A 22,485-nucleotide genomic window follows, 5' to 3' on the forward strand; every position below is an offset into this window, starting at 1 on the left:
GAGGGAGGGAGGGAGGGAGGGAGGGAGGGGAAAAGAGAAGAGAAGAAAAGAAAAAAGAAAAGAAAGGCAGTTTTGCTGTGTTGCCCAGGCTGGTCTCAAACTCCCAGCCTCAAGTGATCCTCTCACCTCTGCCTCCTGTGTAGCTGGGATTACAGGCATGAGCTACTGTACCCAGCTCACATGCATTTTTGAGGTAATATATGATTCTTCAATGACACATCTGCTGAAACTGTTCCAACCTCTCCTCTCCCTTTTCCTAATTTTGTTATTTTGGGTCTTCTGGTTGCTGCCTTTGGGACTTTCAATATCTTTAAATCTTTCTATCTGTCTACCTATCTACTTTCCTTCCTTCCCTCCTTCCCTCCCTCCCTCCCTCTCTCCCTCCCTCCCTTCCTTCCTTCTTTCCTTCCTTCCTTCCTTCTTTTCTTCCTTCCTTCCTTTCCTTATTTCTTATTATTAATGCATCAGCTCTAGATAGTGCCTATCATCCCACCTCTGGGAGGGATGTGGGAATCTGTATCCTCTGCCCCTCCTCCAGGTTTCTGTGAGCCACAACATTACTTTTATATCATCACAGTTTTAAGTCTTCCGCACTTTGTCTATGGGTTGTGTCTAAGAATGAAGCTGCGCCCACTGAGTGCCTGAGTTGCACCTTCGCATTCCTGTGGAGCCACAGTCACACTCCCTGTTCTTAGAGGAGCCTTGGGGAGAAGTCCAAGAGGCGCAGGGCTGCGGAGCCTATCAGGTCCCATTCAGAGATAAACCCAAGTCAATATCTTGTAGAGGCAACACCTCCGTGGAAGGCGGTGCAGTTACAGTGTAACCGGGACTATCAGTCATCTAGTGTAAATGGCTGGTGGTCAGATCCTTCTGGTTTTGTTAGGGAGGTGGAGGAGGGCATGAAGAAGGCAGAGCCCTATGTATCTGGAGTGGGAATAGTCCACGGGGCTGGGGGCAGGTGGTGCCCCAAAGAGCAGTTAGTAGCAGAAACAGGAGACTAGGAGCTGAAAAACTTAGCCCAGCTCGCAGATGTCTCTTGGCTCAGCCCTGTTTACCTTCAGGTGGTCAAGGACAAACAGTATGAGTGCTCTGGGGTGTTGACCATGCCCTTGTAAACACAGCTTCCCTGGACTTAATGAAGATTAGATGTGGGGCATGATTTTGGTGGTTAAAAGAAAAGAAAAAAGTCTGGCTTTTATAAAGCAGACTCTTTCCCAAAGACTGCAGGAGTCATTATGCTGAGGGAAGAAACCTTCACCCAAGTCCATATTGTATGATTTCATGTATATGGATGAAGTCATAGAACAGGCAAAACCAAATCTGGTAGAAAAAAAGAACAGTTGTTGCTTGGGGATGGGGCAGGAATTTATTGGGCATGGGGGCGCTTTCTGGAGTCATCCTCATGTTCTGCACTTTGATTTGAGTTGCACAGGTGTAGGCGTTTGTCAGAACTCATGTGCGACACATTGGAGAATTGTGCATTTCCTTGTATGTAAAACTTATCTCCATAGAAAAAAATAACTGTGACAAATATTGAACTTTGCTAATGATATGATGCTGAAGTATTGGCCTAAATGGCTACTGATGTCTGCACTGTGCTTTGAAATGCTTCCAAAAATACAAGGGATCTATGGGTGGATAGAGGAATGGGTAGTTGGGAAGATATGTGTTCTGCAACACAGAGCAAAATGTTAAGGGAGAACTCTTAAGTGGCAGGTGTACGATGTTCACCATAGAAGTCTTTCAACTTTTCTGTACGTTTGAAATGTTTCATGTTAAAATGTGAAAATAGGAAGAATTAGGGTCCGAGAATCATCCTAACTCCGTAGGACACTCTCAGCTGCTCTCCCAAGGCCTTGGTTTGTTTGCTTTCGTGGAGCAGAGGCCAGCAGCCACTCTGTAGCTCTCCTCCCTGGCTTCCCTCTCACACTATCCCCTGAGTTCATTTGCTTGGGCAGTCCAAATAACCACTGTAGATGTCACTGGACCCTGGACCGCCAGACACACGGAAATCTGCATCTCACAGACCTCCCACCATTTCCCTGTTCTGAGAGCCAAAGGGTCCTGCTTCTCTGGTAACCACTTGCCCAGCAGGCAATTAGTTCCCCTTCTCTGTATTCGAAGCCAAGAATGATCTTTCCCTCTCCCAGGCATAGACATAAGCAAGAGGTATAGTTCCTACGTGCCTCTTGCTTCATTCTTTCATTGTTTTTCTTTCTGCCTGGGCTTGAAGGCCTTCACCAGTAAGGTTTTACACATTATTCATCCAGCTACCTCTAGGCAAGTCCACTTGAACTGTCTCTACCAGCCCCACCCCCACCCCCTTCACCAGAGGATAAGCATTTTTTTCATGTTTATAGAAACTATCATACACCCTTCAGAAAATTCCACACTATCCAGTCTCTGATCTAATACCCATACCCTGGGAAGTTTTCCTTTGTGTCTAACCTGAATCCTCCATGCTGCTTTTCTATAGAAGCTGAGGGTCCGGGGCTTGGGGTCTGTGGTTCTTGATGTGGGTGTGCTCATGTCAGGTGTACAGGGCTGTGTTTGTGTAATTGGTGGGGCAGCAAAATCAGGGGCACTAGGGTCAAACCAACCTTTCTTCCCCACTGGCCCTTTATCCTACACTCCACCCAGGCACCTGGTGTGGCTGGGCTACTCGAGGTGAAAGAGGAAGTCCTCACCTCAGCCCCATCCCAGTCTCCCTGGGCTGAGGACTTGTCTCAGATGACACTTCCCCACCCAGAGGACAGCCTGGTGTGGTTCACCTCAGGGTAACCACAAGCAGCAGCCCCAGGACACATCTTCCTCTCAAACCCCAACTTCCACAGACCGATTCACCGTATAGTCTTAGAGTAAGGGCAGGAATTGGAATAGGGACCATGTGTGTGACAACAACAAACTCTCTACTTGGTCTGGGAGAGGTCAGCATGTCTTTCACATTTACAGAAGGAACTGAGACCTCAGTTGGTGAAATGCCTCCCCCAAAGTGAACACAATACCCTCGTCTCGAAGCCATCCTCGATGTTCACAACTTCCTGAGTGTAAGTCACAAAACATTATTTTTCAGCCTGGCAGTGTATAGAAATAAGAGCACAAGGCTAGAAGTCGGGAAACCTGAGAGCTAACCCAAGCTTGGGCATATCCTAGGTGGGGGTAACTGATCCTCAGTCTCCACATATGCAAAATGGGGATAAATAGCTTCAGATATTGCATGCTAAAGCATTCTATAAACTCTAAGTGCTCTACAAATGCAAGGAACTTTTAAAGCACTATTTTTTCTTAACCTCGATTAGTAGCACAACTTCATCTATCACCTGCTTACTATAAGAGACAGTAAGAGGGGCCTGGAAGTTACTAACCCACACGGTTCTTTCCTGATCCGAAAGACCTCCAATGCTTGCTTTCTCTTACTCTAAGCAGGAGACAGAGGTGAGCCAAGCAGGAGGACTGAGCCCTCATTCAATGAAGCTTAACTTATGCTGGGGCATCAATTACTAAGCTTCCGTTGTTAAAGATGCACATAGCTGGGTGACCCGGATGACCCTATACTAGAATCCAGAGTCTGGGTAGGTCTGATGAGCTAGTGAATCAAAGGTCCTCCAGACCTGCATTTACAGGAAAGGAAGAGTCCCTGTGATCAAATCTCTTGGCGCAGAGAAGGAGAACTCAGGAAATGGGCTTCTATGACCTCTTTCCCCAGTTAGGCCCTTGGGTTCCATTCAGCCCTTAGAGAGGGTGTGGCGGGTGGGGGGGTGGATGCGGTGCAGGACTACAGCAGAAGCAGAAAAAGCTGTTCTCACCAGGGACTTAATGAGACTCAGGGCCCATGTGTGTGTTAAAGACTAAAGTCCCATTATAAAGAGAACCTCAATATGGTAGATTACAGAGTACAGGAGTTTTTCTCTTCTTGGGGCACTAGTGAGTCTCGAAGTGAGCAGTCCAGGCTGCTGGCATTCTCGGCTTCCTGAGGTCATTCACAGGCCCAGCTTCCTTCCCTCTGTTGCTTTCCCATTTGCCAGGCCATTGTCATCATGCATAGTGAAAGCTGGGTCACCACCACATCTAGGCTCCAGCTGGCAGGAAGAGGAGAGGGCATACAGGAAGCATGCCCAACAACTCAAGACCCAGACCTGTAAGTGACCGGCCTTGTTCTCCGTTCCACAGTCCAGTGAGGACTCAGCCACATGGCCACACCTCATTCCAAGGAAGGCTGGGAAGTGGAGTCCCGTTTGGCCACCATGTGTCCTACCATAATTCGTCTCTGATGGTGGATAACTAGCACTCTGCGCCATAGCACCCTCAGGGTTGGGACAACACAGTGTGATGCAGATTGGAGAGATGCCACAACCTACACTTCTCATGGTACACGATGTGGCAGCTGGTCATAGTGTGCCCTGAGATGCTGGACCCTCAAGAGTTGGAGCTCCAGGATATGGCACCAGTGCAAGAGGGCAGAATTCTCAGGAGGGACTCTGTCTCCATGACCCTTGGGCAAGAGACAGTAAGAACAAGTCTGGAGCAGAAGAGCCTACCCAGAGACACCCCAGAGACTCCCAAGCATAACCACAGCAAACTGTAGCTGAGGAAGGACACGAGCTCTGAGTCAGAGGGAGGGGACACAAGCCAGCAAAATTTGGGTAAGTCACACTCACATGAGCTCACCAGCTGGTGGGGTGTGGCTGCAACTGAAGCACATCTTTGGAACACTCGGATCTCCAAAGAGCATAACTACAACCACAAAAAATTATGGTTACTCTAATTGCCCAGGGGCAGGACCCAGGACGGGTACGTTCAGTCAATAGGTAAGCACTCTTGTTAAAATGCTTAGCATGTTTTGGTCCGCAAAGGAGACAAAACAAGCAAACATCCCAAATCTTAGGCTCCAGGAATGAAGCCTCCCATTAGAGCCAAATCCCTGACAACACGTGGTCAAGTATCTGACTGCAGTTACCACCTGAGAGTGCTAGGGGAGTGTGGGTACAACCAGAGCACGCGGCAGGCGGCAGGGAGCTGTGGCTTGTGTTGAAGTGCTTGGGAAGATGAGGCGGGAAGGGAGAGCAATCCAAGCTGGATGAGGAGAGAGCATAGAGAAAGGGCAGTGTTAGTGGGCTGGGCCCTCTGGAGCTAAGAAGTGTTAGACCTTGAGCTATGTGCTTTTCATGCATTACTTTGTTTAATCTTCACAAAGTCACTCTGAGGTAGGTGCTGCTAGTACCCACATCTTGCAGATGAGGAGGCCAAGAGCTCAGGGAGGTTTATTAACTCGCCCTTAATCACACAGCTTGTTTCTGGAGGGGACGGAGCCAATCTCAGACACTGGTTGCAGACAGAGCCTGCACTCAGTCTCCTTGCCAGGGCCAGTGGGGCTCTCAGAACTTCTCAAGCAAACTTGCTCCTGTCCTTGGCAAACAGCCCCAGATGGTCACATCCCAGGCTGGCGAGCCCCTGCTGCTTCTGAGCTCCCTGCTCCGTGGAGCCGCTCAAGTCCTGCCCGCAAGCTTGGCGTCCTGCCTGCCCCCTGAAGATGTCTTCAGCAGGAATCACAGCCAACAAATGTCCCAGCAGGACGAGACAAGCTAAATGCTCAAGAGGCTCCCAGGGAACAATGCAGCCCTGTGAGCAGGCCAGGCCAGAGCACAGTCCTAGAGGGCTGACAGGAATTAGCCCCAGCTGACCAAGAACCCACTCGTTCAGTGGCCTGTTTTCTGTACTCTGGGGGTGAAGGTATTTCTTGAGGGTTGGACCCCAGCGCCATTCAGCCAGCCTTTGTCACACCTACCTAGGGCCTGCCTGCTGTGCTGGGAGACCCAGAGAAGTGGCCCCAGCTGAGGTCCCAGCAGGCCAGTCCATTTTCCTCCTCCACCCTCATACTGGGCCCACCTTGCTCAGGGAATCCCATGCACAGTTCACACTTGACCCCAATCCCAGATGGAGAGTGGAGTTTAGGCTGGTCTGGGCACCCAAGTGTGTCCCAGACTAAAGCCCTGGCTTGGTTACAGTCTCCTTCCTAGGATGGACATGTCCTTTCTCTAGGGCTGCAAGCCTATCCTTGACACTGCTACCATCTCCACTTTAGCCCTCAGTGATCAGTTCTGGGGAGGGTGCTGGAAAGAGGGAGAGGGTAGAATCAGGGAGCTAAGTATCCTGACCTTGGAAGGTAAAAAATCCCAGAGCAATAGGAGGTTTACTTTGCAGAGGGGTGCTGATAAATTTCTGGACTTGTCCCCTAAACACTCATGGTAGACACATGCCCCTCCACACTCCCTTCTCTCCAGTGTGAACTGGAGCAGCCCCTGCTGCAAGACTCTGTTCTTGCAAAAGCTGCCTACACCTGTGGGTCTGGCTCTAGAGAGTCTGGTTTATCCCTTAGGCAGGAAAGCTCCAGGTATCTAGAGGGCGAGAGGGCTCAGCTGCATCCAGGGCTAGGCAAAGATCACTGGTCACTAGGGAGCATGTGGAGGTGAGGAGGGAGAAAGAGGAAAGGTGTACTACATACCCAAGTATCCCTCTCTTTTAGAAAAGCATTCTCACTCCTGTTCAAAATTCACACTGCAGACACACACACACACACACACACACACACACACACACACACACATTCACTCACACCCTTTCCACTTGGCACATTCCAAAAGGAGAAAAAGCAGAGGGGGCTGGGGTTCCAGGGCTCAGGTGCAGTTACTGCCACCATGGTTTTGCTCTGCTGGAGAAGCTTGGGAGGGGAGCCTTCTGGAACCCATTCTGCCACTTGGCTGTATCTCTGGGAGATGGTGAGGCAAGACCTGCAAATGGGAGCTCAGCACTACTGGCTCCCTGGGACAAGGGAACAAGGGCCATTCATTGTGCAGCTGAGAAGGGTCTTGCCTAGCTGGGGCGTGGCTGAAGAGCTGATACACTGTGCTATCAGAGAGATGATGGAGATAAGCAAATGGCCATGCCACCAGTGGTCATTCCTGGGCCCTGTCTTTCCTGGGCCCTGTCTTTGTGCCCAAAGGAAAGGAATTCACCTTACAATCGCACCTCCTTTTTTGCCACTCGGCCCCCTTCACAGATGAATAAATTGAGCCTGGGAGTTTAATACTTTGCCCCAAGTCTCATGACTGGCAAATCCCAGAGCCAAGATCTGAGCCTAAAGTTTTCTTTCTTCCAGTACATTCTGATGTCTCGCAAGTGCTTGTGATACAGTCCAGGGCTTCAAGGAACCACCCTCACCCAGGCCAATTTCTGGTTCGGAACAGAATCCTTTCCTCCTTCTAGAAGCTGCAGGACCAGCCCAACTAGGAGTTGTATCCCCCTGGGCTCCCAAGCCCTGATGCTGCAGACCTGCTTCCCCGACACCCCCAATCCCAACCCTAAACCACTCCTTTAACAAGGTCAGCCGAGTTCAGACGGGCAGAACAGTCCCTTTGCAGCGGCAACCGGCACATGCCCACCTCAGAGCACAGGGTGTGTACTAAACCTGACCTAGAAGACCTAGAATACCTCACCTTCCGCCGGCTGTGAGGTTCAGACTGCACAGCTGTTGGCATTCAGAAAACAGGGGTCTATGTGGTCAGGAGTCACCAGGGAGGAAGAGTCAGGTGGGCTGGATCAGGTGGTGGGTGTTAGGCACCTTCCAGTCTAGGACTGTTTCCTGGAGAATGTGGAACAGGAAGAGAGAGATTGGAAGGTATCATTTTCCTACGACTCTACTGCAGTCAGAAAACACCACCTCTGCCGTAATACCCTCACTGCCTAAGCCAGATCCTAGAGATAGGGTGAGGCCTGGTGCCCAAGATTCTCAATTCCATGCTTCTCCAGCTCTCTCAGTTCTCCCTGAATTGGGGTCTACATCCCACCCTTAGAAGCAGCCCCTATGCCCAGGTTAATATGTGCTTGGCTTAAGGCCCCCGTGTCAGGATTGCAGCCAGGAGGCCCATCAGTCAACAGTAACCACCTGGAACTCACCTCCTCCCCAGCTCCAGCCCCAATCTCAGCATTCCCAGGGCAGTGTGAACTGCCCTGAACACCCTCACCCAGGCCAATTTCTGGTTCGGAGCAGAATCCTTTCCTCCTTCTAGAAGCTGCAGGACCCGCCCACCCAGGAGTTATATCCCCCTGCGCTCCCAAGTCCTGACACTGCAGACCTGCTTCCCCCACACCCCCAATCCCAACCCTAAACCACTCCTTTAACAAAGTCAACCGAGTTCAGACGGGCAGAACAGTGCCTCTGCAGTGGCAGCCAGCACATGCCCACCTCGGAGCACAGGGTGTGTCTGGGTAATGACCGAATGGGGAGTGGGAGGAGGTCCCCACATGACTTCTTGCCCTCTTTGTGGAGAGAGGGCTTGGTTTGTGCTCCAGAGCCAGGGCAGAGGGATAGGCTGGGGTCCTGAGGCAGACACCGACCTGAGCCATCTCCTCAGCTCTGCCATTATCTCTCTTGGTGACTTTGGGCAGGTCCCTGGCCCTTTCTGGAGCCTCAGGTATCTCATATGTAAAATGAGGGAGGTGAACCAGATGGACCCTAAGGCCCCCTCCTTGTCTCCTGTTCTGTGGTTTGTGACACATCCTTTCCTCCGGCCTCAGATGTGCAGGGATCATGATCAATGCTGACCTGTCTCCACACAAGAACTGTCCAGACCCTTGCCACCTCAGAGTCCACCCCAAGGTTCCTCCTAACATACTGTCCCCTAGCTCTGTTGTTGTGTGTATTCTAGAAGCCTCCTCTGCCTGCTCCTGCCAGGGTCTTGATCTTCCAAGGACTGGTTCTCACTGGGTCTTGCATGCCCAGTGCCTAGCACAGTGCTGGGTACATGCTAGGAGTTCCCTGTGTTGAAAGACCAAGCACTGGTTGGCACCACCCTGCTCACCTTGCCTTCCATGTCTCCTGACCAGCCTAAGATACTCACAGCTGGGGGACTTGAGCCCCTGGGCTTCCCAGGGGAGAGAAGTGAGGATTCACTTCTTCTTGGGTACCTCTGCAGTCCCAACAGTTCTCAAGCACTTATGAAACTGGCAGCCATGCGGGGCCAGGTCAGATCCTGCCACTGCAGGGCAGGGTGGTGAAGACTTTGCTGTCTTCAGCCTTAAGGTGTTTGCTTAAGTCACTAGGCTGCTCTGCCCAAAACATGTTCCTGCCCACACCCTTGGCACCCACACAGGGCACACATGCAAGAAGCCAGCAGGTGCAGATAAGACCAGAGGCCCAAGGATGGACAGAGGTGGCAGAATTCGTCTCCTTTCTGCAGGTCTAGCCTGAGTTTGCCCATCTGCAAACCAGCTGTTTCTTAGCAAGATCAGCTCAAAGGTGAAATGTGTCAGGAGAGAACCTTAGGAATACTTCGGCTTTATCTGCATAACTCAGTGTTATGTGTGACTGTTCAGTGTGACTGTGTGTGTGTGTGGTCGCAAGCTCTGGATCACAGGGGAACACAGGGATGGGCTTTAAGGCAGAGAATCTTGGGTGCGTTCAGAGGTCAAAAAGGACTTGAGAATAAGCTGGAAATCCCTTCTAGAAACAGTGCTTCCAGGGGCAGCCGCCATCCTACTTCCTCCTGGGAGTCCTCCCCGGCCTGGAGACTATAGCTCAGGTGTCCAGGCTGCAGCTGTGACCGACCTTCCTGTCCTCCTCTTGCCGGAAGTCTTCCCAGCTCCTTCTCTGTCCCCTGGAGGGCTGATCTGGGCGCCTCTCCCCTGTACTCCCATAGCACCCTATGTTCCATGTTACAGTGGTCTCTTCACCTTCCTGTCTTCCTCACCAGATTGTGAGATCTTTTCAGGACAGGGATTGTGTCCGATTTATTTCATTTTTCCCAGTATAGGAATCTGGCACTCGATAAGGGGTTTCCAGTGAATGAATGAATGAATGAATGAATGAATGAACGAATGCAGCATCCCACCCCAGGGCTGGGGGCGAAGTAGGTTGCTTTCAAAGGATTCTCTATACTGCTCCAGAGAGAAGCATAGGGTTGCTGTTCATCGCTTTCATCATGAAACACAGATGATTTAGCAAAACTCCAGGCTGAGCTGCTATGGCTGTTAATGTGTCCTTGGCTCCTTTCTCTTTGTTTCTGAGTCTTTGTCTCCCTCACCTTTTCTCTGTGTTTTTATTCCTGTCACCTGTCTCTCCATCTCTTTCTGTTCCCTCCACCAACCTTAAATTTGTCCACACTTTAATTCTACCCAAAATACCCCCAAGATGCATTTTCAGCCATCGGGGCACTCTCCCTCTTATCTTCTGCTTCCCTAGCCTCTGGTCTGCTTTCCTTCTTCCTGGACCTCCCATCAATGACCAGTCCCCAGATTCTGAGGCCCCTGTCCATCTTCCTTGGTGACTTCAGAGGAATCTCTGGGCTCATCTATCCCTACTGTCGCTATGATGCAAGGGCTACCTGCTCAGAATTTTGCTGAGACAATAGAAAAGTTTTGAGGAGAACAGACAACAAGTTTCCAACTCCAGTACATGTCCCGGAGGCCCCATCTTCATCCAGGTTACCTTGGGAGTTATACCTGCAAGGGAGCCTGATGGGATCTAAAAGGTATGGTCTTGAATAGGATCTCATCCTTAGCTTCGCAGGCTCAAAGGTTAAGATGACATCATAGACTAAGCAGAGGATTTGAAGCCATTTTAGCCAAGTTAGATTCCTGTCTCTTCCATCCAAATCTTTGTGACCTTGGACAAGGTATTTCACTTCAGTCAACTCAGCTTACTCATCAAAAAATGACAGTAACATACCTATATGTTTGGTGTAAAAATTAAACCAAATAACCTGTGTGAAAACCAAGTGTTACTGTGGAAAGTAGGTCAGACTCAGGAGATACTAACTCACATTAATAAAACTCACACCGGACCAATGGGTAGCCCAGAATGTCCATGGGTCATTTAAAAGAGAAGCATGCCTGCAAAAGCAGCCCTAGACACTCCAGCCAGCTGGGCAGTGCATTCTCTGCCCTAAAGGACGAACAACCAGAAGATTCCCTGGTGGACATGGTGTCTCAGCAAGGGGACTTAGTTGTTTGATCTTGATGGCCACTGTCACCTGGCTACAGGAAGAACCTAATGACTCATCTGCTTTCTAGGAATTTCCTGGCCAAAGTTTAGAACAGGTCAGGCTACCCATGACACTGGACAATACTGAAGATGCATGGACAAATTCTCACCCTCTGGCTCTGCTTTGTTTAAAGACTGTATCGTACAATTGTTCATTCATTCTACAAATCTACATTGAGCTCCTCCTAAGTACCGGGCACTGGGCTAGATGGGTAGGGATACAAAAGAGGCATTGCCCCCTTGCCCTCCTCAGGAAGCTCACAGTGTTTGCAGAAAGACTGACAATTCCGTACATAATTACCATTAATTGTGGTCAGTATTATGAGAGTGAAGCAGAGGAAGCCAGAGGAACAAATGTGCAACCTGTCAGCTAAGTCCACATAGGGGTCTGGGGAAGGGCTCCCCGAAGCAGTGTCCATGTACACATCCTTCCCTCAGCTGGGTGTCAGGGCACACTTGGGTCACTTGAATTCTGGCTCTCTTCAGCCAGTTGTCTGGCTACACCCTGACAACTCTGAGTGACCCCGGGTGTTTCCCTAGTCCCCACAAGCAATACTTCTACAAACTATCCCTCGGGTTGGGCTTGCAGACAATTCACTCTTTCGTTCATTTAACAAATATTTATTGAGTCCCTATTATGTACTGAAGCTAGCGCATTTCACCATGTGGAACTTTCGCCCCAACTTCCAGAGGTGCCTTACTGAAGCCCCTTGCACAGATTCCAGCCCACTTCAGAGCCTCTGGTTTCTTTTGGAGAGATGAGAGGACAGTTGAGGATGAGGACAGTGCAGCCTTTGATGTCTCAAAGAACGGCCACCTGGTGTCAGGAAGGGACTCTCCCTCCCAGGAAGTAAATCAAGAAACACACCCACCCACCCTCCCAGCCCCTGTCCAGAATTGCTTTCTGAGGTCCTCCCGCAGCACTCAATGGGCCTGGGATGGGCAGCTCTGCGGCAGCAGCCGGAGCAGTGCCATGACCCAGGGAGACATTAATTCCTGGAAGCAGCAGAGGGCTGTGATTGGAGATTTGCTAGCCTTCAGGTCGCCTCTCATATAATTGTTCTAAGTCCAGTTTCTTGAGCTCTTTTATCAGATCCTAAACCCCTGTGTTCTCTTTGCACACTACCTGGAGGGGGCCAGGAATACTTTCCCCCATTGCACTGTTGGATAGACCAAGGCACAGAACTCACAAGCAACTTAAGACTGGGGACAGAACTAGGAACCAGGTCTCCATCACAACCCAAAACTGCATAAAGGCTCCCAGGGCCTCCCAGACATGGTTCTTCCCCTTCCCCAGGGGTGTTCAGAGGACTACTGTCTTCCCACCCCCTAGATCGCCAATCTTCAAAGCAAGCAGCCCCAAGAGCACACCCCTCGGGTGGCCTCAATAGCTCCCATTGTCCAAGAGGCTATTTGGCCTGACCCCCAGCCCCATAAGCAGCAGGACAGCAAGCTGAGAGGAGCTTGTCCTGCCTTGTCCCCTCCTCTGCCTCGTCCCCCTCCTTCCAGGCTGCCTTGGGGGAGCCTGTGGGGCAGGAGCCCCGCTGAATGTGACCTATTGTCTTCGGGGTGGATTTAGGAAGTGCCAAGCTCCCATCAAACAGCCCTGCTCCCCAGGTAAAACAAAAAAAGGGCTGTTCATTTGGGACCTTTTCCCCCTTATCTCCTTTTCCTATCTCCTCAGGCTTAGCTATGGTGTAGTGTTCAAAACCACTTCCCCTCTGAGCCAATCCGAAGCCGGGGCTCACCCCGTGGCCCTGAGGAGAAGTTATTTATAAACGCCTCCCTGGATTATTTGAGCAGAGCCCTTTCACACACCTCAGGAACACCTTTCAGCTGCCCGCTCCCCAGACACACCTGCAGCCCTGCCCAGCCGGCTTTGCTCACCCACCGGTAAGCCCCACCCAGCCCAGCCCACCCCACTGGGCTGGGGTCATCCCTGCGAGAGGGCGGGCACCAGGGGTACCGAGAGGAGGGATGAGAGGAGGGATGACAGGAACCAACTGCCAACCTGAGCACAAGTAGGAAGGACACTCTGGCCCCTGGAGTCTGAGAGCAGCCTCCCAGCCCTTCCCCTCTGAGATGCCCTTTGGGTCTTCATGTCCATGTAAGGACCTGGGTTTAAGGCTGGGCTTAGCTGAGGGAGCAAGTAGGGTGAGGGTGTGGTGGAGGAGGCCGCCAGACCCCAAAACAGAGCGAAGCAAGGCCTCCTAGGGAAACGAAAATGTTAGACCTTCCTCTGCACCAGCCTTTGAAGCTGTGGACTGCTCCTCTCCCTTTCTTTTCAAGTCTTGGAGGTAAAAGCTCTTAATGCTTGACTCACCAGCCTACTCTGTATGGCTGTCTCCCCTCCTTCTACCCCCCAGACATCATCATTCACTCATTTACTTCTCCACCAGCTCAGGGAACTTAGCATGGACTACGCAGAATCCCATGTATCTCCATTAGTCCTGAGAAGTTGGAAGACGTGGAGGGGGAGGAAACCGAGGAGTGGGAGAGGGTGAACAAGGGACCAGCTCCATCAGGCAGGCGGGTGGGTGGTAGCTGGACCTGAGATGCCCGACTCCCTGGTGAATGCTTCCACACAGAAGGGCTTGGACCAGGACGGTGGATGGGCCACCAGCTCCCCAGGCTCTCAGCCTCCAAACCCCTCATACTGCAGCTCCAAGGGGTTCCAAGCCACTCTCAGGCAGTGCCCCCATTCCTCAAAACTAGCCCAGAGGGTCCCCAGCTGAGACCTAGCAAAGCTTTGATTATTCCAGCATCAACTGCCCCTCACACTTGGCCCCACGGGTCTGAGCACCAAAAGAAGACCTTGGAGTGACACAACCCCCCAAGTGGGCAGACTGAGAGAGGGCTTTCCCCCTGAGTGACTTCACTCATGCAGATTACCCTCTCTCAGAGCCCCACGGTCCTCCCCCACCTCCCTCATCCTGGCCCTGGCATTCAGAACCCGGCAAGACCCTGCATGGGCAGCATGGAGACCAGCATGGCCCAGCAGCACCTCCACTACAAGCATGGCCTTCCCAGGCACTTTCCAGAACTAGCCACCCACTCTGAGTGTCACTTGTATAAACCCTAGGGCAGAGACGGACGCCTCTTTATCTTTTAATGCCCAGAGTCTTCCGGAGATTGGCATATACCCAGTATTCAAGAGTGCCTCTTAAACCGTACTAAACAGCCAGACTCTGACCCCCGTGAACTTGCTGGGGGAATTGAGGACCAGCTCAACACTGACCAAGTTTTGCGGGCTGTGGGGTCACTATTGGAAGATGGAAAGGGCAGAGCCACCCCTGCAAGGGGAGTTGATCTTTACTGGATGCCTCTCTGGGCTTTCGCCTGGATTTCTGGGGCCAGAGCAGCTGGGCCTTTCCCTGGTCTCCTTGCCCAGGCCCTGCTTCCAAGTGAAAGCAGCCCCAGTCTCCTTAAAGACTTCTAGGAATTTAACCTCAAGTGCCCATTCCAGGGAGCCCATGACCTTGTCAGTCTTGCTCTTAGGAAGTGATTCTCAAAGTCTAGCCTTGATCCCTCTTTCTAAAGCCTATTTCCTCAGCCCAGCACCCATCCCCAGCAGGGAAAGTGCAGAGGGAGGGAGAGTCCGCCTGGAGATAAGGAGTGGGGATTTGGGGGTTAGTATCAGTGAATCTCTACGCTACACGGGATGCGGTCTCTATGACACCTTAGGGACATCTCATCCTCCCCTACACTGAGGAAGAAATTAGGCTGGGTGAGGAGCGGGGAGAGATTTGCCCTGGAAACACAGGGACAGTAGAAGGAAAAGGAGTGTTTAAAAATGGCTTGGGGGACTGGGTGCAGTGGCTCAGCCTGTAATCTCAGCACTTTGGGAGGCCAAGGAGGGCAGATCACTTGAGATCAGGAGTTCGAGACCAGCCTGGCCAACATGGCAAAAACCTATCTCTACTAAAAAAAAAAAAAAAAAAAAAAAAAAATTAGCTGGGTGTCATGGCACACACCTGTAATCCCAGCTCCTAGAAAGGCTGAAGCAGAAGAATAGCTTGAACCCAGAAGGCAGAGGTTGTGGTGAGCCAAGATCATGCCACTGCACTCCAGTCTAGGTGACAGAGGGAGACTGCGTCTCCAAAAAAAAAAAAAAAAAAAAAGCCTTAGGGGTGCAGAGGCCTCTACATCCTTCCTCCTCCTGCCAGGGAAGTGGTCTCCCACTGAGACCCCAGCCAGTTTGTCTGTCCCCCTCACATTCACACCTGGGTCACTCAGAGGCTGCTCTTGCCCTGTGGCCCCCACCCTGGATGAGGCAGGGAGGCAACCAGCAGCTAGAGCAAAGGGGAAACCTCAAGGTGACCTTTCCTCTTCCCAGAACACAGCAACCAGCCGGCTAGGAACCAGTGATAAGGACGCCAGGGTGGGTTGGCCAAGCCGGGGCTATTCCCGTACCTGGCACACGTGCGTCAAAAACCCCCTCCCCGACATGCACACCCCCGGCAGGACTGAGGGAGGAAGTCAGCCTGGGCCACAGTGACAGCATCGCCTCCAGATCCGACCAAAACCCACAAATAGGCCCCTCATCGTCCTGCTCCCCCGATGTTCTACCCTTTTCTGACAAGATTTTCTGCTGTTCTTCTCATTAAGTCCTGGGAAAATTTGGAGGAGTTAAGTCATGGGGCAGTGGGTACAGGGGCAGATGGAAAAAGGAAAGCCAAAAAAAGGCAGAGTGCCCACTAGAGATGGCAGAGCAGGAAAGAGGCTCCTCTGGAATCATGGCAGTAATGATAATAGTCGGAGTTTATTGCATGCTTCCCATGGCCAGGTGCCCTTCCGAGACTTTCGGTGCATCCGCTCAGGCACTGTCTGCCTGAGCCCATCTCTGCCACAGCCCATCTCTGCCTACCGTATTTGGATAGTGTTGACAGAGACCTGGTCAGAAATGTGACTGGGAGGAGGTACCAGGGGTTTGCTTTGGCATGAGCTCATTGGAGGAGAAATCCTGGAGAAACCCAGGAGGGGATCTGCTCCAGCCTGTGCCCCCCTCCCCCGGCAGGGTCTATTTTCTCTTTGCTTCCCCTCTCCCAGCTCCTCCACCTCGTAGGACCCCTGCATGCCCTCTGCTCCAGATTTGACCCACTCTTCTGCCGGGGCATAGGAATGGTCCATGCACCCACATCTCCTGCCCTCTGCTCTCGCCGGCTCACGCCTACTCCCCTTAAACCTCACAGCCCCTCCTGTAAGTCCCTCCAGCTCTTTGGGACCTGCCCCTTCCCTGCACAGTGGAGGAGGGGCAGGGTCACCCTTTTGTTTCTCAGTGTTATCACGTAGCACCTGCTATTTATCCCTGGCCCGGCGGGGGATGGGAGGCTGTGGAGGGGTGGCGGGGGCAGGGCTCGTAGATACACACGTCTGGCAATTGGGCACTTGACTTTTTTTTCCAGGGATGCTGACATCACCTAGCAGGGCTGTTTGTTTGTTTAACTGGGGATCAGATGGTTACGTTCCCTATACCTGGTTCTCTTTCTTGCTCCCTCTTTCCCTTTCCCGCCCCTAACCTAGCATTGTGAGACACACTTTCTGCGGATTCCCTGGAACCCCCATCCCTGCCAGTTCTCTGAGACCCCTCCTCCCCACCATGCCACTCACCCTTTTCCACCACTCCCATCCCTCTTCCCTCCACCTCTTGTCCTCACTTGAAGGGCTGGCTGGGGATGAAGTAACCTTGCCTTCTACGTCCCACCCCACCTCAACCCCTTTCTTGGAATTAGGAAGTACGTTGAGGGCACCTCCTCACCAGGAGCTGGGGCAGTTCCTGTGGCTGCAGATTTGCAACTCTGGCCATCATAGTCCTGGGAAACCAAGGCCAGGAGGGAACCAGAGCCCTCAAGAGAAGTAACAGAACCCAGAGGTCCTGTTCCATCAGCTGGGGTGGCAAGGTCGCCAGGGTGGTTAGAAAGGGGCATTCTGGGTGCCACTCAGGGGAAAACATTGTCTTGGGATCAGCTTTGTTCCTGGAAGGTCTGAAGCCCCTTCCAACAGGAACATCGGAGTTGGAACCAAGTGCCGTTTCTTTATCTGCAAAATGAGACAATTGGACGAATGTGGTCCTCAAGTTCTCTTCTATACAAAACTTTCTGACCCTGACTGGTTGCTGGGTTCTCCTCTTTATGCAAACTCAGAATTATGAAAGCTCCCAGAGACTTCTCCCCTTCAGCATCCTATTTCTGGGATTGGCAGAGGGCATGGGAAAGAGATAGATTTGGTGTTCCAGTAAAGCAAGGGAGGCTTTTCCTCTGTGAGCCTGTGTCAGAGGGGACTCCCTAGCATCTAGCACCCCATCTGTCTGTGAGCCTGCCCAGAGGGGCAGAACTGGTCCTGAGTCACCTACCTGTTGCTCTCTGAAGGACTTCCGGCACCCTGCCACTTTCCTCCCAAAGGAAAAATGGCCAAAGCCAACACTAGTGTATAGGCTGGAGGGGTGCACATGGAGATCCTGGGAGAAAGAGAAATCCTTCAGGGTTTCTTCAAGGTGGTCAGGAAAGGCCTCATAGGCAAGAAGGAGGAGGGAAAAGTGTTGGAGAGGAAGGAGAGGGAAGGAGGAGGAACTTCAACAGGTCTTAAGGATGGGCAGGTCTAGAAAGGCAGAAATGAGTCAGGGCACCTCAGGTAAGGAGGAAAGTGGGAACAGACACCCAGGCTTGTTTGGCGGGTGCAGAACAGACCAGCCCAGATGGTGTGGAGGGACCCGGCCAACAGATTTCCCGAATCCACCAATACAAGGCCAGAGGATAAAAAAACAAAAATGCCAAAATAAGGAGCTTGGGTCTCATCCTCCTGGAAATGAGGGAGATAGAGGTTTTGGAGCAGGGAGTTTAGGCTGGGTTGAAGGGGCATGGCTGGAGACCAGCAAATCAATTTTGCAATAGTCCAGGTATGAGATAAGACTTGAAGAGGGAGGTGATGGGACAGGGTGGGTGAAGGCATGGAGGCAATGGACAGGACAGAAGGACAAGAAGGAAGGAAGGGAGGGAGGGAGGGAGGGAGGGAGGAGGGAAATAACAATAGGATTTGATGAACAACTGAATGGAGGCTGATGGGGAGGGAGAGGACAGGAACAAGGATGGGGGTGGGCTGGGTGGCAGGAAGAAAGGTACCACTGAGGAAATGGGGAAATCGCGGGGAGGGGAGCTGGGATAGTAGGGTTCAGCAGAATCAGATGCTAATAACTCCCTTCCCCACAAACACACTACTGGAAGTTAGAGCCTTTGAAAGCAGCCTAGGAAGATGCTTCAGGGATCGCTGTCTCTTGGTTGGTGTGGAAGCAAGATCTCCCATCACCTCCTCTTCCAAAGGGCTCTTCTTTTCATTCAGCCTTCCTTGAAATTTTTGCCTTTTTTTTTTTTTTTTTTTTTTTTTTTTTTTTGCAGGTTGTCTGTTTAGTGGCCTGGGCTAGACTCCCCAAACCATAAGTCTTTTTCTGAAGCAAGGTCTGGAGCTCGGGTTCCTATGTGGGGAGGTCATGCTCCCCACTCATTGTGCCCCCCAGGCAAACCACCTGAACAACCAGACCCATGCAGACTCTGGAGCAGGTGGAGAGGAAGAGCCAGACCACTCCGCCTCATGGGCCGGTGAAGGGCCGGAAGCCTCTGCTAGGAGGTAGAAAGTACCCTCCCATCTTAATCATAGTAATCATCGCCACTACCATTTACTGGGTGCCTATAAAAGGCCAGCCTCTTCATACACATGATCTCACTTAATCCTCATAGCAACTGCCTGCGACTGTTATTATCCCCATTTACAGATGAAGAAACTGAATCTTTGAACCCAGGTCATCCGGCTCTCAAACTTGTGCTGTTTTCCTTAAGCCACCCTGTCTCTAATTTCTCCCACTGAAATGTCTCACATGCCATTGCCCTTACTCATTTCTGTTCATATCTCCTCCAAAACACCTTTTATCAATTCACTCAACAAGCATTTGTTGAGTACACTAAGGGCCAGGCGAGGGGCTGGGCACAGGCGCTGGGGGTAGGTTCATTCTCCCACCTCCCCTTCTGCTGGGTATCACCTGTGGGGTCTTGCTGGGCATCCCACCCTCACCTGTAGTTCACAGTGGACCTGGGGATCCCAAGACTAAATGAATGGAATGCACCAGTCCAGCCTTCACCAACTTGAGCACAATCTTATTCATAATAGAAACTCACATTTGCATCACACTTTACATTTTACACAACTCTTTCTTACCCATCAACTCATTTGATCTTCACAACAACCCTGTGAGATATGTCTGTTACCCTCATTTTGCCGATACAGAATCTGAGGTTCAAAAAATAATGTTGCCCATTCTACCTCCTCAATAAAAGCAAGACTAGCCCAGGCTCCTGGACCCTTCCACAAAAGGCATTAGGCAACCTGCTCCCCTCTGACAACCTCCCCTCTCACCCAGGCTCTCCTCTGGAAAGTTGGGGGTATCTCCAGGCCCCATGTAGTTACTCACTTTCAACCCCATCTCAAATCTTTTGCCAAACTGGCCACAGCCACCCCACACTCCCCACCTCCCAGATACAAATCCTCACTCTAAGCCTGCCCTATCTCTTTCTTCTCTGTCCTTTCTCTGTGGTCCTCTGAGCGACTTCTCCCAGCTCTGGGAGGTAGAGGGGAGCTGGGAGGCCCAGTAATTGGAAGAGGGAGGGGGAAAGGTTCCTACAGGGAACTCCTCAGGGGCCCTGGCACTCGGCTCTGCCCAACTCAGCTCCTGGAACGTCGGCGAGGTTGCGCAAAAGTGAGGAGGAGAGGAGCGGCAGTACAAAAGGGTGGGGGAAAGGTTAGGCACAGGAAGCCGTGGGAGAGATCCGGCAGGTGGACCATCCTGGTTTCCCCACACACACCATTTTCCCCCTGGGAAACCTGTTGGTGAAGTTCTAGGTGTCTTATCCAAGAAGGGTCCTCCTGAGGTCATCTCAGCTATCCCCTTGCCTCCAGGCAAGCTGTTTTCTGTTTCTTCCAAACTGACTGGCTGCATGGTAGGAACCTTTCTGCCAGGGAAACTGAGGTCTGGGGAGGGAGTATGGCTTGTGGGGACACCAGAGGTCAGGGGAGAGTAGGGTCCACATGCTGAATCAAGTGGGGACTCCTGCCCTCGTACTTCTACCTCCCCTTTGCCTGGTGCTCGGTGGGGGTGATGGTGACGTCACAGGTGTGGAGTCCCAGCCATGTGCTGAGAGCCAAGCAAAACAGCCAGGGCGAGTGTATGCATCATCAGTGCCTGGGAAGGAAGGCCACTGCAAGAAGGGAGTCTGACGGAAAAACTTGACAGAGGGAAGGGAGGCACCTTGCTTTATCGGGGCGGGGAAGGCCAGAATAAAACTCGGCTGCTGCGAGGACCAGACAGAGAAGGCCTGGGCTGGCACTGGAGAGGGATGTTCCCTCACTCTCCCCTCCTTTGCTTCTCCCAAAGCTTGTAAATGCCCCAGATATGAGCCAGCCCAGGCCCCGCTACGTGGTAGACAGAGCTGCATACTCTCTCACCCTCTTCGACGATGAGTTTGAGAAGAAGGACCGGACATACCCAGTGGGAGAGAAACTTCGCAATACCTTCAGGTAACTGGTCCAGAACCCAAACTCCTGCCTCCTCTGCTCCCCACCAAAATCCTTTCTGCACCAGGACACAGCTTCTGCACCGGTATCACTAAGATGCGGTTAAGGGAAGCCCTGGGGAAGCGAGGTTCTGAATGATGAATTTAAGATCCTACAACCTCATCTGTACTGAGACCCCCACGGAGGATGGGGAGCTGGAGCAAGAACCATCTAGAAGGGTTGTAGGGCATCCCCAAACCCCTGCATGGCATCTCCCATATTCTCAATCCACCCGAGTCTCTCTGGGTTTGTTAAGGCAAAGTAGATGAGCATGCTACATTAAGGAGGAGTGGGGAGCATCAGAGCCCTTAATCCATGCCCTGCTCCCTCCTTACAAAAAATACTTGAAGTTACCATCACCCCAAGCCTTTGTCCTTTCCCTCCCGTATGTTCCTTCCTCCACTTGGTCCAGAGAATGCCAAAAGGAGGCCCTAAATTTCTGGACTTTCCTGAGGGGACCTACCAGGGTGTAGTCCTACCAGCACCCAGGCTCTTTCCATTCTTAGCTCCCTGGAAATGCGATGGTGGGTATGAAACCTTGTCCCTAAGGAGACGCTACACAAGGTGATCCATACCCACACCCCAGGAGGCTGGGGCTGCGAATGTCACCCTCCCCCTTCCCAGACTCCTGGCAGACCTCCTCCAGCCTAGCTATAGGCCGGCTCACCCTCCCTCACTCCCCTGGGGAGATGGCTGATTCAGTTACCTGGATTGAGGTCACTGGTAATGGCTGAAGTGGAGACGCAGGTGGAACTGGTTCAGGCCAGGGGAATCACCCACTTGAGTTTTTACTAAAAGCCCCAGCCCAACCCTGTTTCTCTTGGGAGGCTCCATTTCTGCCCAGTTAGTCTGTCCTCACAGCTGTGCTCCTCAGACAGGTGGTCTCTGCCAGTCTCTGTGCCCAAAGACTTTAGGGCACAAAGTCCGAGGATGAGAAGATCTGCTAAAAGATTGGATAATGAAAGCTGTAAAGGGATATAGCAAACTAACAATTCCCATGATGCTGGCATGAGAGCCTTCAACAGTGTCTGGCATAGAGAAGGTGCACAAATAAATATTTGTTTCATGAATGAATGAATGAATGTCTAGAAAGCTAATCCCTCTCAGCCTCTGTGTCCAGCTTTTCTTTCAAGCTTCAGATTGCTTTGCCCAACATACAGCAGACTTGCAAGTAAGGTTGGGCATGGACTAGCCCTCAAATGAGTTGCTTTTCTTTCCCTAGCCAGCTCTCTATTCATAAGTCCGGCTTTCTCTGCCACAAGCAGACCTGATGGAGCCCCTGCAGGGCTGGTTCTCTCTTGGAGCAAGGCTTTAGAGTTGCATTAAGCAATTTATCCCCTGTCTACCTCCCATTCCAGCATCCCAGGAATGGCAGAGGCACCCATGAGCCCCAGAAGGGACAGGGGGTAAGATATTGATGATGATGCTGTTTCATGGAGTGTTAGTTGGAAAAGAAAATCTGCCCAGACTTTCCAAGGTACAAAGCATTGTCTTTGTTGGTTTCAGTCTTGGGTGACATCCAGGGGACCAAGTGTCAGGTAATCTATTGTTGAACAACAGCAAAGAGCAGGAATTGGTGCTGGGCAGGAAAAGAAGCCTCATCAGAGCAGGCCAGTGAGTCACCAGATGGGCCCTAAGTATTTGAGTTCCCTCAGCTGGGAGAAGGAAAGCAAATGCCCCTCACCCACTTCCAGTCATCAATCCACCGGCTGTCACCCTTGAGTTTGTAAGCCCTTGTTCCTACCGCTGCTGGGTTTCTATGAAAGGACCTTGAGGTGTTCAACAAACAGGGAAGGGATCAACTCTCTCCACCCTGCGTTCACCAATGAATTATTCCCTCCTCTGCTGCC

General features: G+C 51.7%; 1 protein-coding gene and 2 long non-coding RNA genes across 8 annotated transcripts in view; 2 read left to right on the plus strand and 1 right to left on the minus strand.

The window, feature by feature from the left end:
* Positions 1–7,070, plus strand: part of LOC108535157 (uncharacterized) — a 12,914-nt gene extending 5,844 nt beyond the window's left edge. The window contains exons 4-6 of one of the 2 annotated variants that reach the window (XR_001887143.1): positions 2,953–3,047; positions 4,026–4,808; positions 5,288–7,070. This is a non-coding gene — a long non-coding RNA (uncharacterized LOC108535157). The remainder of the gene's footprint in view (positions 1–2,952; positions 3,048–4,025; positions 4,809–5,287) is intronic. The other variant, XR_001887144.1, reaches the window with a different exon arrangement.
* The window catches only part of LOC108535159 (uncharacterized), a 43,106-nt gene extending 21,939 nt beyond the window's left edge, over positions 1–21,167 (minus strand). The window contains exons 1-2 of the long non-coding RNA XR_001887145.1: positions 21,099–21,167; positions 20,528–20,687 (exon numbers count right to left, since the gene is read on the minus strand). This is a non-coding gene — a long non-coding RNA (uncharacterized LOC108535159). The remainder of the gene's footprint in view (positions 1–20,527; positions 20,688–21,098) is intronic.
* Positions 12,842–22,485, plus strand: part of SLC26A9 (solute carrier family 26 member 9) — a 30,687-nt gene continuing 21,043 nt past the window's right edge. For 2 of the 5 annotated variants that reach the window (XM_017880924.1, XM_017880928.1), the window contains exons 1-2: positions 12,842–12,931; positions 20,457–20,599. In XM_017880924.1, coding sequence (XP_017736413.1) covers positions 20,475–20,599 — 125 coding nt within the window. In that variant the 5' untranslated portion in view covers positions 12,842–12,931; positions 20,457–20,474. Of the gene's footprint in view, positions 12,932–18,586; positions 18,659–20,456; positions 20,600–22,485 lie in introns of those variants that run through there. The other 3 variants (XM_017880926.1, XM_017880927.1, XM_017880925.1) reach the window with 2 other exon arrangements.

Source organism: Rhinopithecus bieti, unplaced genomic scaffold, assembly GCF_001698545.2.
Source record: "Rhinopithecus bieti isolate Rb0 unplaced genomic scaffold, ASM169854v2 scaffold_12049, whole genome shotgun sequence".
NCBI lineage: Eukaryota > Metazoa > Chordata > Mammalia > Primates > Cercopithecidae > Rhinopithecus > Rhinopithecus bieti.